General features: G+C 43.1%; 1 protein-coding gene across 7 annotated transcripts in view; it reads left to right on the forward strand.

Moving 5' to 3' along the window:
- LOC137429903 (retinoic acid receptor beta) overlaps window positions 1-14,092 on the forward strand; it is a 219,176-nt gene that overhangs the window by 123,472 nt on the left and 81,612 nt on the right. For 5 of the 7 annotated variants that reach the window (XM_068120260.2, XM_068120259.2, XM_078779954.1 and 2 more), the window contains one exon: window positions 4,807-4,955. In XM_068120260.2, the coding sequence (XP_067976361.2) occupies window positions 4,807-4,955 (149 nt within the window). Of the gene's footprint in view, window positions 1-4,480; window positions 4,531-4,806; window positions 4,956-14,092 lie in introns of those variants that run through there. The other 2 variants (XM_078779957.1, XM_078779955.1) reach the window with 2 other exon arrangements.

Below are 14,092 nucleotides of genomic sequence, written 5' to 3' on the forward strand. Positions count from 1 at the left end.
AAATCCTAGCTTATTCCACACAGAAATCGTAAAATGGCCCGGACAATATTATTGGCACCTTTTAGAAGTTGTTAGAAATAATTAGATTTCAAGTAGGTGATTCTCCTTTACTTTGGGATTGAGCTCACATATGATGAGTTGCAGGTGCCTGCAATATAAAAATCACTCATTCAACCAGTTTGAATGGAGAAAAGGAGTCATTCTGCTGTTTTGTGTCACTTTGTGTACCACAATGAGCATGGAGAAAAGAAAGAAAAACAGAGAATTGTCTGAGGAGGTCAGACACAAGATTATAGCCAAGCATGGACAATCTCAAGGCTACAAGTCTATCTCGAGAGAAATTGATGTTCCTGTGTCCACCATTCACAATGCTATCAGGAGGTTTAAGGCCAATGGCACTGCAGCACCAACCTCCCTGGACGTGGCTGCAAGAGAAAACTTGATCAAAGATTGCAGCGAAGGATTGTTCAAATGGTGGAGAAAGCACCTCGATCAACTTCCAAACAGATTCAAGCTGAACTTCAGACACAAGGTCCGACAGTTTCAACTCGCACCATCCGTGACCAACTCAATGAAAGGGGGTTCCATGGTAGGAGACCCAGGAGGGCCCACTGCTGAGAGAAAGAGAGACATAAGGAAGCCTGACTGGAGTTTGCCAAAATCCACCTGAACAAGCCAATCCTTCTGGGAGAATGTCCTGTGGACAGATGAGACCAACTTATGGCTTTTTGGAAAAGCACATCATCTCCATGTTTGCAGAAAACAAAATGAAGCCTTCAAAGAAAAGAACACCTTCCCTACAGTCAAACATGGAGGAGGTTCAGTGATGTTTTGAGGTTGCTGTGCTGCCTCTGGCACTGGGTGCCTTGAATGTGTGCATGGCATCATGAAATCAGGAGATTACCAAGGAATTTTGGAGCGCAATGTTCAACCCAGTGTCAGAAAGCTGGGTCTCCCTTGAAGGTCATGAGTCTTGTAGCAGGACAATGACCCCAAACACATGTTAAAAAGCACCCAGGAATGGTTCAAGGCAAAACACTGGACTGTTCTGAAGTGGCCAGCAACGAGTCCAGATCTAAATCCCATTGAACTCCTGTGGGGAGATCTGAAAACAGCAGTTGGGAAAAGGCACCCTTCAATCTGGGAGAACTGGAGCAGCTTGCACAAGAAGAGCGGGCCAAACTGCCAGTGGAGAGGTGCAGGAAGCTCATTCATGGATATACAGTCACGTGAAAAAGTAAGACCACCCCATGTAAAGTTTTGACTTTTTCAACACATTTCAACATACAGCTATTTGATCTTCATTTCAACAATATTGATAGATAAAGGTGTTATAATATAACAAATGTCATGAAACATTTACATTTTGTAGTCCATTGTATAATTTAAATAAACATAAATGCAAATTTCGCATGTGGAAAAAGTAAGTGCACCCTTGGCTCTAATAGGTGGTATTGCCCCCTTTGGCAGAAACAACCTCAAGTAGGCGTTTCTTATAACTGTCTACCAGTCTCTGACATCGACTGGGAGAAATTTTTGCCCACTCCTCCATGCAGAATCCTTTCAGCTGTGCGATGTTTGAGGGGTTTCTTGCATGCACAGCTCGTTTCAAATCCCCCCACAACATCTCGATGGGATTTAGATCCGGGCTTTGACTTGGCCATTCCAGAACCCTCCATTTCTTTCTTTTCATCCATTCCTTGGTGGATTTACTGGTATGTTTAGGGTCATTGTCATGTTGCAAGGTCCACCTTCGGTTGAACTTCAACTTTCCGACAGATGGCCTCACATTATCCTCAAGCACCCTCTGGTACAATGAAGAATTCATAGTGGATTCTATGATGGTGAGCTGCCCAGGCCTTGATGCAGCAAAGCTGCCCCAAACCATAATATTTCCACCACCATGCTTTACAGTTGGTATCAGGTTCTTGTGGTCAAATGCTGTCTTTGGTTTTCACCAAACATGTCTTCTGGTACTTTGGCCAAATAGCTCTACCTTTGACTCATCTGTCCAGAGCACATTGCTCCAGAAGTGCTGGTCTTTGCCTCGGTGTTCATTGGCAAACTTTAGTCTTTCCCTGATGTTCTTTCTGGACAGCAAAGGTTTCCCCCTGGCACACCTCCCATGTAGATCAAATTCGTGCAGCCTCTTTCTAATGGTAGACTCGTGCACTTTGACATCAACAGTAGCAAGAGCTGCCTGTCGGTCCCGTGATGACATTCTGGGGTTCTTAGAGACTTTTTTCAGCAGCCTGCGGTCTGCTCTCGGGCTGAACTTGCTGGGGCGGCCCGGCCTGAACAAGTTGGCAGTTGCTTGGAATCTTCTCCACTTGTAGATGATCTTCCGGACAGTCGAATGATTGATTTCAAATTGTTTGGAGATCTTTTTAAATCCCTTCACAGACTCGTAGGCATCTATAACCTTCTTTCTGAAGGCCTCAGAGAGCTTTTTTGATCTAGGCATGGTGACGCTGCAGACTTCAACAACAAAGAGCAAACCAAAGGAAATGTCTGAGGTTTAAATAAGACAGGTTCCTCCAAGATCTTCTCTAACGATGTTCTAATCATTTGCACCTGAGCTGCTGCACCTGATTCTAATTTTAGGTATTTGAAGTAGTGATAAATGTAGGGGTGCACTTACCTTTTCCACATGCAAAATTTGCATTTATGTTTATTTCAATTATACAATGGACTACAAAATGTAAATGTTTCATGATATTTGTTATATTATATCACCTTTATCTATCAATATTGTTGAAATGAAGATCAAATAGCTGGATGTTGAAATATGTTGAAAAAGTCAAAACTTTACATGGGGTGTACTTACTTTTTCACGTGACTGTATATATATATATATATATGTTTGTCCCCTTCAAGCATTAATCCTCCACGAGATTGCATCTTCTCGCAGCATGTGAAACGTGAAGTGACAGGCCCTCTTTTATTAATCGGAGCTCGACACACATTCCCAATTTATTGAATCTCAATAATATGTGTAATTTTCACCACAAATGTGCAAATGTTCTTTTCAAGCCCTGTGTGTTTTGACGGTGCAATGCTTCATCACGTGACGAAGGCCGTTTGCTTTGCTCTCTCAGCAGTCCGATGAGCGATTTGCCCTGTGCATTCGGTCTTCGCAACTCACTTTTTTGTAAATTTGAGGAAGAACTGATTATGGATCTTGTATACTGTGTTATGTATACAAGTATCTTGTATACTTGTATACTATTATGGATTATGGATCTGCAACGAACACACTGACATGCTTAGACGTTGAGTCTCTGAAACAGAGTTTGAGTGGAAAGCGGAAATTGTGAATGTTGTCACTAATAATACACAGAACAATGTATTCAACATGGAGGGAAAGGATGTTTATCTGCCTTACGGAGAATACTTGAGCACTCAGGAAATGAATGTTTAGTATGGCTTAATGTTTCATCTTGGAAACGTTATTTTTTGTTCTCCATGTAAAGTGATCTTCGGCAGCTGAAATGGCTGCATTAGTCTGATGGTTATCGGGACAAAGTGAAAAGGCAAATGTTGTGCCAACGTAGAATGCCAATGTTAGGCCGAGCACTGTGTCTCTCTGTCTAAAAGCCAATGTTGAACTGACGTCAGCAATTTATGTAACACCAACAGGGATGATGTGAACTGAAGCTCGATGTTTGGCCAATATAGGAGTAGTTGTGCCAGCTGAGAATGTCCGTTTTGATGTTTACACGATGGAGCCTCAGGACAATGGAGATGCACAGGCAGATACGGTACAAGCCATTGTGATGCCGAAGAGGTCATTTTGTTAATGTATGGAACCTCGTTGAGCTGCCCTAACGGTCACCAGGAAAGGTCATAACAAGCAATGATGTTTAATATAATATGCTGGAGCGGTATGGCTTAATCCAAAAGTGTATTCATGTGAGGTTCGTGGGGGAGAGAAAGAGTGGGGCATTATGGGTTATTTAACTTCTACATTGCAGATACAAGAGTCAATGCAAACCTGCTATTGGACAGGGTCCTCCATGATGCATTACCCCCACTTGCACTGCATCATACCACAGGTTTGGTCTGATTCTGATTTCCACCAGAAATCAAACACAAGGTCTCGGGGGAGACTTTCTACCGCTGCCCTTATCTTGCCCAGTCTCAAAATGGTGGCATACAGTATATCGTATATTGTAATGTTATCATCTGGATATCATTTTTTTTCAACTGTCTATTTGCTCAAGTTTTACTCCATTAAATTGCAAAACCTCGTTTAAATAGACAAGCCCAAATATACTGCAAACAAATCATTGTGTAAAGTGTCTTGTACAGACAATTTAACGCTCCTGTTTTTGTTTTATTTAATTTAATATTGCAGTCTCTTCTATTATCCCCTCCCCAACCCTCCAACCTGCACAGGCCTTCGCCAGTTTCTTGGCTCCACTAAGTTAAGAACAAGTCTTTCCGATATTGTTTTCCATGCATCTCGTGTTGGATGGAGAATTAGTGCTCTCACCCCTACCCACCCTCTCATTCACCCTCCATCCTCAGGTGCGAGCCTTCATCCACCCTACTTCCAAAACCTGATACTCTCTCTTCCCAATTTATTTTCCTCCCCGAATCTTTCCCTTCCCCTCTTCATCTTCTAAAACCTGTTTTGTTCACAACTCGACACCATCCTCTTATCCTCTTGCATACATAAATAGCCATTTGTTTTTTAATCTTCGGACAGGACGTCAATGGCGGTAAATAAGGGTGAAGACGTTGTGTGAATTTTGTGCTTTAATTGTATAAATCACCCAAAGTAAAATTGTTATTTTCCCACAGCAAACGATGGACAAAGCAGTAGTTCTGAGGAGTACTTGGGATCCCCTCCTTCTCCACTGCCCCCGCCAAGGATCTACAAGCCGTGCTTCGTGTGCCAGGACAAATCTTCGGGTTACCACTATGGCGTGAGCTCGTGCGAGGGCTGCAAGGTAGCGTGGCTCAGAGATTGTCTTTTGGGTTTGCCTGGCTCAAGTGTGTGATGGTAAAAGGACTTTGTACACAGGTATCGGGAAAGAGGTACATAAAAGGCTTTATACAGGTACAAAAACATATTTTGTGTTCAGCTAATATGATTGGGAAACAGAACCCAGGATGCTTGTTTGCACAACTAGATTTCTGTTGAATATTTGTGAATCTACATTCATGTTTCATCCTTACCCTCTTATTTGTCCTTGTTTCATTGATATTAACTTTCCAAAGAGAATCTTTCTTATCTTTTTTTTGTTGTTCAATAAAATTAGGTAACTGGTGTTGGTGTTGGCTTAGCGGTTAGGGTGCCGGCTTGGGATCCTAGGATCCTGGGTTCGAATCCCGGTCGATCGCTAGATCGCTAAATTAACACCAGGGGGGTTGACTCAGTCTGTCATCCTTCCGAGGTCGGCAAATTGAGTACCAGCTTGCTGGGATGAATGATCACGGTGCGTACCCTGATTTAGAATAGGTACAGCGTATCCCTGCGCATCGAAGAGCATGACCAAGGGTTGGCGTCAGGAAGGGCATCCGGCCATAAAAACATTGCCTCAAACAGGGAACCATGATTGTCATGGGGCCCGCAATGCTAACCCCCGCTCTAGCAGGGAAAATGGCCTTAAAACGATCATTCATTCATTCATATTCAGACAACGTCCTTTACCCATAACCATCAATAGTTATTCTTTATGGTGAATCCAGTTCAGATTTCCGGTATCTTCACGAGTCCACGCAGTTTTCCCAACTTCTTGAAAACTCATTCAAAAGCTAAGAAAAAGCGGGTTGGATCTGTCGTGTCTGACTGTTTTTGTTTGTTGTTCCCTGGAGTGTTAATCGTATCGTGAATGTGTTCATGTCGACCTTACTTGCTTTGTCCTGTTGTATTGATTTGGATTTTGTCTGGGCCTTGGCTCAGCTTTGTGCTCGTGAGTCTTGCATGTTCTTTCCATCCTTTCTCCTCGCCATTGCTTCCTCCCTTCGAGCTCATTGCATCATCCTCCAGTTCTCCCTATTTCAACTCAAAACTTCTTGGAAAAAAAAAACTTTCTTTTAAAACCTTAAATGAAAATAGACTCAATTCGATTTATCTTAGTCTTCCCTCTTACACCTTTCTTCACTAATTAGTTATCATACTTTTACCCTTCTTTCTTACTTGCAGAACTAATTTCTAAGCAGGCCATGTGCCATTATGTCAAAGTCATTCCCCATTCCTCCCCGCAATCACTTCTCTCCCCATTAACCCTACCTTACCTAACCCTCTTAGTTGCAGGTTACTGTGTTTCCTCCCCTCCTTTCTCTCTCTCTCTCTCTCTCTCTCTCTCGCTCTCTCTCTCTCCTCTCTCTCTCCTCTCTCTCTCCTCTCTCTCTCCTCTCTCTCTCTCTCCTCTCTCTCTCCTCTCTCTCTCCTCTCTCTCTCCTCTCTCTCTCCCCTCTCTCTCTCCTCTCTCTCTCCTCTCTCTCTCCTCTCTCTCTCCTCTCTCTCTCCTCTCTCTCTCCCCTCTCTCTCTCCTCTCTCTCTCCTCTCTCTCTCCTCTCTCTCCCCTCTCTCTCTCCTCTCTCTCTCCTCTCTCTCTCTCCTCTCTCTCTCCTCTCTCTCTCCCTCTCTCTCTCCCTCTCTCTGCTCTCTCTCTCCCCTCTCTCTCCCCTCTCTCCCTCTCTCCCCTCTCTCTCTCTCTCTCCTCTCTCTCTTCTCTCTCTCTCCTCTCTCTCTCTCCTCTTTTTCCTGTTCAATCATCCCTAGCTTAGTGTGTCCAGCTTTGGCCCCATTTCCCCATTGGCTGTACATTTAATTTTTTACCCTCTGTCACATTGCTCTTGCACAAGTCGATCTTGTGTTTAAAAAAAAAGAATGTTTCCGGCAACCGTTTGATATGAAACTAATTTCATTTGATTCAAATATTTAGACTCCACCAGTTTGGTGCAAAATCCTTTCAAGCGTAAAACCGAATTATTTTAGTGCAAGTCACAGCACATTCATCTAATGAGCAATGACTTTTACGCACACCTTCCTCTCCTCATTGCTGCCCTTACCTTTCCAACTTCTTTTTCTTGTCGCACTGGCCTGAACCCTCACCCATAAAGATGAGCATGTCTTCAAGGACGAGTAGAGGAGGCCGAATCGCCGTTGCAGTGTGGCAATATGGGTAGGGACTTGAAATCCAACAATAACGGTCCTGTAAAAGACAAAATGGCAATATTATATATATATATATATATATATATAATTATATACACACACACACAGCATTAAAGACAGATGGATGGAACATTTTCAAGATAGTTGGCATAGATCAGCACCTGAGTTTAGAATATAGATTTTGATCAAATTTCTAGAATGTATGAACTCAGTCATAATGGAAGAAATCGTAGTGGCCAAGGTTCTACACACAGTTCAAAAGCTGTTGAACAACTGAGTGGCAGGAGAAGACCAAATAGCTGAAAACCAGTGGAGAATCAAATCTTGAAACGCTGCTCCAGCTCTTCAACCTGATATGGAACACGGAAATGATACCCATAGAGTGGAGGAAAGGTGTCATTGTAAAGCTTCTTAATGAAGGAGACCTCCAGAATTGCTATAACTGGTCAGGCGTTACATTACCTCCGTGTCTGGCAAAGTTGTTTTTTTGTGCTGTCATCTTTAATTGAGTCAGGAAAGCAGTTGTTGAAAGATTGTGAGATGACTAAACAGGAGTGTATCCTGATGTATCGTGCATCGATCAAATATTTATTCTCGGTAACATCATTAGAGTAAAGTAACGAATGCCAAACTCCGGTGATCTTCAACTTCGTAGACTTTCAAGAAGCATTTGACAGTGTTCATCATGACTCACTGTGGAAGATGCTGCAGATTTATGGATTTCCTGAAATAATTATCAACATCATCAGATTTCTCTACCAAAATTCCAGGTGTTCCATTCAAGATGGCAATGAAACAATGGATCCATTCGGTGTCACTACAGGACCTGAGCGAGCTTGCATCCTATCATCTCTGATTTTCGGGAGTGGCAATTAATTTTGTTATGACGTATACGGATTCCATCACATCAAACATTCACTTGACCAATGGGAAACTGGTAGATTTCGACTTTCCTGATGATATTTGCCTCATAAGGGATAGCGTTGGGGGAGGTGTAGTATAAAACAGCTGATTTAGCACAATCAGTGAGTGAGATAGAACTCTGAATTAACAAGTCGAAGACTGAGATTTTGAGGAATAATAGCATCGTTTCAGCACCACCCAACGATACCCATTTGCAGTGCCTTGCAAAGTTGAGCAGTGTATAAATTGAAGGTTATCATATCATGGAGATGACAAAACTGAACTTATTTTATGGCAATGTTATCGGTACTGTTGTATGGGGCAGAGACCGATGGACAGCTTGAACCAAAACTTTTAAGGTTCCAGTTTAAATGTCTGCAGAGACTACTGAGCATCAAGTGGCCCAATTACATCTCAAATACGAGAGAGTTCATAGAACGCCTTACCCCGCACAGCCCTGAGAAAACAGGACATGGGCGGGGTCTGTGAGGAGCAAATTTGAATGGTGGTCAAGATGATGTAAAATGCCATAATAATTTGTCCCCAAGTACTGTTAAATGAAAGGTTTTTGAACGTGCCAATAAGATGATTTGTCTTCTACATTGTTCAAGTATATAATTCAATTGAAATAAAGTAAAGATTTTAAATGTTGTATATTTTTTTTTTCCCGGAACTTTACTGCCGTTGCCGCAGCGCCTTTTACACCACCTTAGTTAACACATAAAATCAGTTCTTTATGCCTGTTGGTCGTGTCCTTTATGACATCCCTAAAACCAGTAGGTTTCTTTTTTGAATGATTATTTATTTTGCTTGAATGACAGACAGACAGACAAAGTAGAAAAGTTATTTCACTCCTCTCTGTGCATGTGTGATCAGGGCAAATTCAAAGCCAAAGTACTGCTAAACTACAGGTTCGTTTTCAGATTCGTTTTCAAAATATAACTTTAAATTGAAATGAAGTTGTTCCTCCATCATAAACTGACGGTTGTGGACACACAGACAGACAGACAGACATACATGAACCAATTGCTGAACTCTGCTTTTGGCTTTGTGGGTGTAGGGTAATTTCTGGGGCATGTACTCAATGTCTGACAAAAGACTTCTAAAACAAACCTGGAAATGGACTCCTGGAGGGAAAAATGAAGAGCGAGGCAGGCCCAATGGTATGTTCAGGTGATCCGTCTCAACCTAGGCCGAATATACATTACACTTGTGATGAAAACCTGCACAGACTGGTGCAGAATAGAGCTGAATGGCGTTGTCTCCTCCACCTTGTGTGTCCAACGACAGAGAGATATAGATAGATAAATACCAGTAGATAGATATAGAATTCATAGCAATCACCAAAACCATTACCTTTATGCACCTTCCTCTCCTCGTTGCCGTTATTTCCTTTCCCAGCACTTGTTTTTGTTGCACAGCCCAAACCCCCTCCCAATGGGAAACTATCCATCTGCATGGCTTTTCAGAAGGCTCAATTTAACGTGTCGAACATCTTTTAGCATGTTTATTGGAGAGAGGAAACCGTGACATTCCAGGGAAACCTGTAATTTATTTTATTGCCATTTGTGTCGGTCCAGCCGAAAGCGCAACACAATGGGAGCCAGGAAGGCTGAGTGGGAAAGCTGCCAATGTTTGAGTTGTTACTGGCATTTTAGTGTCTGCCACTCACGATGGTCTGTCATTGACAGGATATGTTTACTTGATGTGCTGCACCCCCACAAAGCTGAATGGGATACGTGCTTCTTAGATGAGACAGCCAAATGGTGGTGGAATTGCTCAGTTATTCCTGTTTTTCAAACTGAGATGCTTCTTTTTCATTTCGGTTCCTGGTACAATTTGACTCTTCATTGGTGTCGTAGTTGTGTTGCTAGCAATGGTAGCTGCGTCTAGATGCCTCCTCTTCATTTCGGTTCCCGGTATAATTTCACTCTTCATTGGTATCGTAGTCATGTTGCTAGCAATGGTAGCTGCGTCTAGATGCCTCCTCTTCATTTCAGTTCCCGGTAGATTTAGACTCTTTATTGGTATCGTAGTTGTGTTGCTCGCAATGGTAGCTGCGTCTAGATGCCTCCTCTTCATTTCAGTTCCCGGTAGAATTAGACTCTTTATTGGTATCGTAGTTGTGTTGCTCGCAATGGTAGCTGCGTCTAGATGCCTCCTCTTCATTTCAGTTCCCGGTAGAATTAGACTTTTTATTGGTATCGTAGTCATGTTGCTAGCAATGGTAGCTGCGTCTAGATGCCTCCTCTTCATTTCCGTTCCCGGTAGAATTAGACTCTTTATTGGTATCGTAGTTGTGTTGCTCGCAATGGTAGCTGCGTCTAGATGCCTCCTCTTCATTTTGGTACCCGGTAGGTTTTGACTCTTCATTGGTATCGTAGTCATGTTGCTAGCAATGGTAGCTGCGTCTAGATGCCTCCTCTTCATTTCAGTTCCCGGTAGAATTAGACTCTTTATTGGTATCGTAGTTGTGTTGCTCGCAATGGTAGCTGCGTCTAGATGCCTCCTCTTCGTTTCAGTTCCTGGTAGAATTAGACTCTTTATTGGTATCGTAGTTGTGTTGCTCGCAATGGTAGCTGCGTCTAGATGCCTCCTCTTCGTTTCAGTTCCCGGTAGATTTTGACTCTTCATTGGTATCGTAGTCATGTTGCTAGCAATAGTAGTTGCGTCTAGATGCCTCCTCTTCATTTCAGTTCTCGGTAGAATTAGACTCTTTATTGGTATCGTAGTCATGTTGATAGCAATGGTAGCTGCGTCTAGATGCCTCCTCTTCATTTCAGTTCCCGGTAGATTTAGACTCTTTATTGGTATCGTAGTTGTGTTGCTCGCAATGGTAGCTGCGTCTAGATGCCTCCTCTTCATTTCAGTTCCCGGTAGAATTAGACTCTTTATTGGTATCGTAGTTGTGTTGCTCGCAATGGTAGCTGCGTCTAGATGCCTCCTCTTCATTTCAGTTCCCGGTAGAATTAGACTTTTTATTGGTATCGTAGTCATGTTGCTAGCAATGGTAGCTGCGTCTAGATGCCTCCTCTTCATTTCCGTTCCCGGTAGAATTAGACTCTTTATTGGTATCGTAGTTGTGTTGCTCGCAATGGTAGCTGCGTCTAGATGCCTCCTCTTCATTTTGGTACCCGGTAGGTTTTGACTCTTCATTGGTATCGTAGTCATGTTGCTAGCAATGGTAGCTGCGTCTAGATGCCTCCTCTTCATTTCAGTTCCCGGTAGAATTAGACTCTTTATTGGTATCGTAGTTGTGTTGCTCGCAATGGTAGCTGCGTCTAGATGCCTCCTCTTCGTTTCAGTTCCTGGTAGAATTAGACTCTTTATTGGTATCGTAGTTGTGTTGCTCGCAATGGTAGCTGCGTCTAGATGCCTCCTCTTCGTTTCAGTTCCCGGTAGATTTTGACTCTTCATTGGTATCGTAGTCATGTTGCTAGCAATAGTAGTTGCGTCTAGATGCCTCCTCTTCATTTCAGTTCTCGGTAGAATTAGACTCTTTATTGGTATCGTAGTCATGTTGATAGCAATGGTAGCTGCGTCTAGATGCCTCCTCTTCGTTTCAGTTCCCGGTAGAATTAGACTCTTTATTGGTATCGCAGTTGTGTTGCTAGCAATGGTAGCTGCGTTTAGATGCCTCCTCTTTGTTTCGATTCCCGGTAGAATTTGACTCTTCATTGGTATCGTAGTCATGTTGCTAGCAATGGTAGCTGCGTCTAGATGCCTCCTCTTCGTTTCGGTTCCCGGTAGAATTAGACTCTTTATTGGTATCGTAGTTGTGTTGCTCGCAATGGTAGCTGCGTCGAGATGCCTCCTCTTCGTTTCAGTTCCCGGTAGATTTTGACTCTTCATTGGTATCGTAGTCATGTTGCTAGCAATGGTAGTTGCGCCTAGATGCCTCCTCTTCATTTCAGTTCTCGGTAGAATTAGACTCTTTATTGGTATCGTAGTCATGTTGCTAGCAATGGTAGCTGCGTCTAGATGCCTCCTCTTCGTTTCAGTTCCCAGTAGAATTAGACTCTTTATTGGTATCGCAGTTGTGTTGCGAGCAATGGTAGCTGCGTCTAGATGCCTCCTCTTTGTTTCGATTCCCGGTAGAATTTGACTCTTCATTGGTATCGTAGTTGTGTTGCTAGCAATGGTAGCTGCGTCTAGATGCCTCCTCTTCGTTTCAGTTCCCGGTAGAATTTGACTCTTCATTGGTGTCGTAGTTGTGTTGCTAGCAATGGTAGCTGCATCTAGATGCGTCCTCTTTGTTTCGATTCCCGGTAGAATTAGACTCTTCATTGGTATCGTAGTTGTGTTGCTCGCAATGGTAGCTGCGTCTAGATGCCTCCTCTTTGTTTCGGTTCCCGGTAGCATTTGACTCTTCATTAGTTTTGTAGTTGTGTTGCTAGCAATGGTAGCTGCGTTTAGATGCCTCCTCTTTGTTTCGATTCCCGGTAGAATTTGACTCTTCATTGGTATCGTAGTTGTGTTGCTAGCAATGGTAGCTGCGTCTAGATGCCTCCTCTTCGTTTCAGTTCCCGGTAGAATTTGACTCTTCATTGGTGTCGTAGTTGTGTTGCTAGCAATGGTAGCTACGTCTAGATGCCTCCTCTTCGTTTCGGTTCCCGGTATAATTTGACTCTTCATTGGTGTCGTAGGTGTGTTGCTAGCAATGGTAGCTGCGTCTAGATGCCTCCTCTTCGTTTCGGTTCCCGATATAATTTGACTCTTCATTGGTATCGTAGTTGTGTTGCTCGCAATGGTAGCTGCGTCTAGATGCCTCCTCTTTGTTTCGGTTCCCGGTAGAATTTGACTCTTCATTAGTTTTGTAGTTGTGTTGCTAGCAATGGCAGCTACGTCTAGATGCGTCCTCTTTGTTTCGGTTCCCGGTAGATTTGACTTTTCATTAGTATTGTAGTTGTGTTGCTAGCAATGGCAGCTACGTCTATATGCTTCCTCTTCATTTTGGTTCCCGGTAGATTTTGACTCTTCATTAGTATTGTAGTTGTGTTGCTAGCAATGGCAGCTACGTCTAGATGCTTCCTCTTCATTTTGGTTCCCGGTAGATTTTGACTCTTCATTAGTATTGTAGTTGTGTTGCTAGCAATGGCAGCTACGTCTCGATGCCTCCTCTTCATTTTGGTTCCCGGTAGATTTTGACTCTTCATTAGTATTGTAGTTGTGTTGCTAGCAATGGCAGCTACGTCTCGAAGCCTCCTCTTCATTTTGGTTCCCGGTAGGTTTTGACTCTTCATTAGTATTGTAGTTGTGTTGCTCGCAGTGGTAGCTGCGTCTAGATGCCTCCTCTTTGTTTCGGTTCCCGGTACAATTTGACTCTTCATTAGTTTTGTAGTTGTGTTGCTAGCAATGGCAGCTACGTCTAGATGCGTCCTCTTTGTTTTGGTTCCCGGTAGATTTGACTTTTCATTAGTATTGTAGTTGTGTTGCTAGCAATGGCAGCTACGTCTAGATGCTTCCTCTCCATTTTGGTTCCCGGTAGATTTTGACTCTTCATTAGTATTGTAGTTGTGTTGCTAGCATTGGCAGCTACGTCTCGATGCCTCCTCTTCATTTTGGTTCCCGGTAGGTTTTGACTCTTCATTAGTATTGTAGTTGTGTTGCTAGCAATGGTAGCTACGTCTAGATGCCTCCTCTTCATTTTGGTTCCCGGTAGATTTTGACTCTTCATTAGTATTGTAGTTGTGTTGCTAGCAATGGCAGCTACGTCTCGAAGCCTCCTCTTCATTTTGGTTCCCGGTAGGTTTTGACTCTTCATTAGTATTGTAGTTGTGTTGCTCGCAGTGGTAGCTGCGTCTAGATGCCTCCTCTTTGTTTCGGTTCCCGGTACAATTTGACTCTTCATTAGTTTTGTAATTGTGTTGCTAGCAATGGCAGCTACGTCTAGATGCGTCCTCTTTGTTTCGGTTCCCGGTAGATTTTGACTCTTCATTAGTATTGTAGTTGTGTTGCTAGCAATGGCAGCTACGTCTAGATGCCTCCTCTTCATTTTGGTTCCCGGTAGATTTTGACTCTTCATTGGTATTGTAGTTGTGTTGCTCGCAGTGGCAG

The sequence above is a fragment of the Myxine glutinosa genome, chromosome 6 (assembly GCF_964187855.1).
Source record: "Myxine glutinosa chromosome 6, kmMyxGlut1.1, whole genome shotgun sequence".
Classification (NCBI taxonomy): Eukaryota; Metazoa; Chordata; class Myxini; order Myxiniformes; family Myxinidae; genus Myxine; species Myxine glutinosa.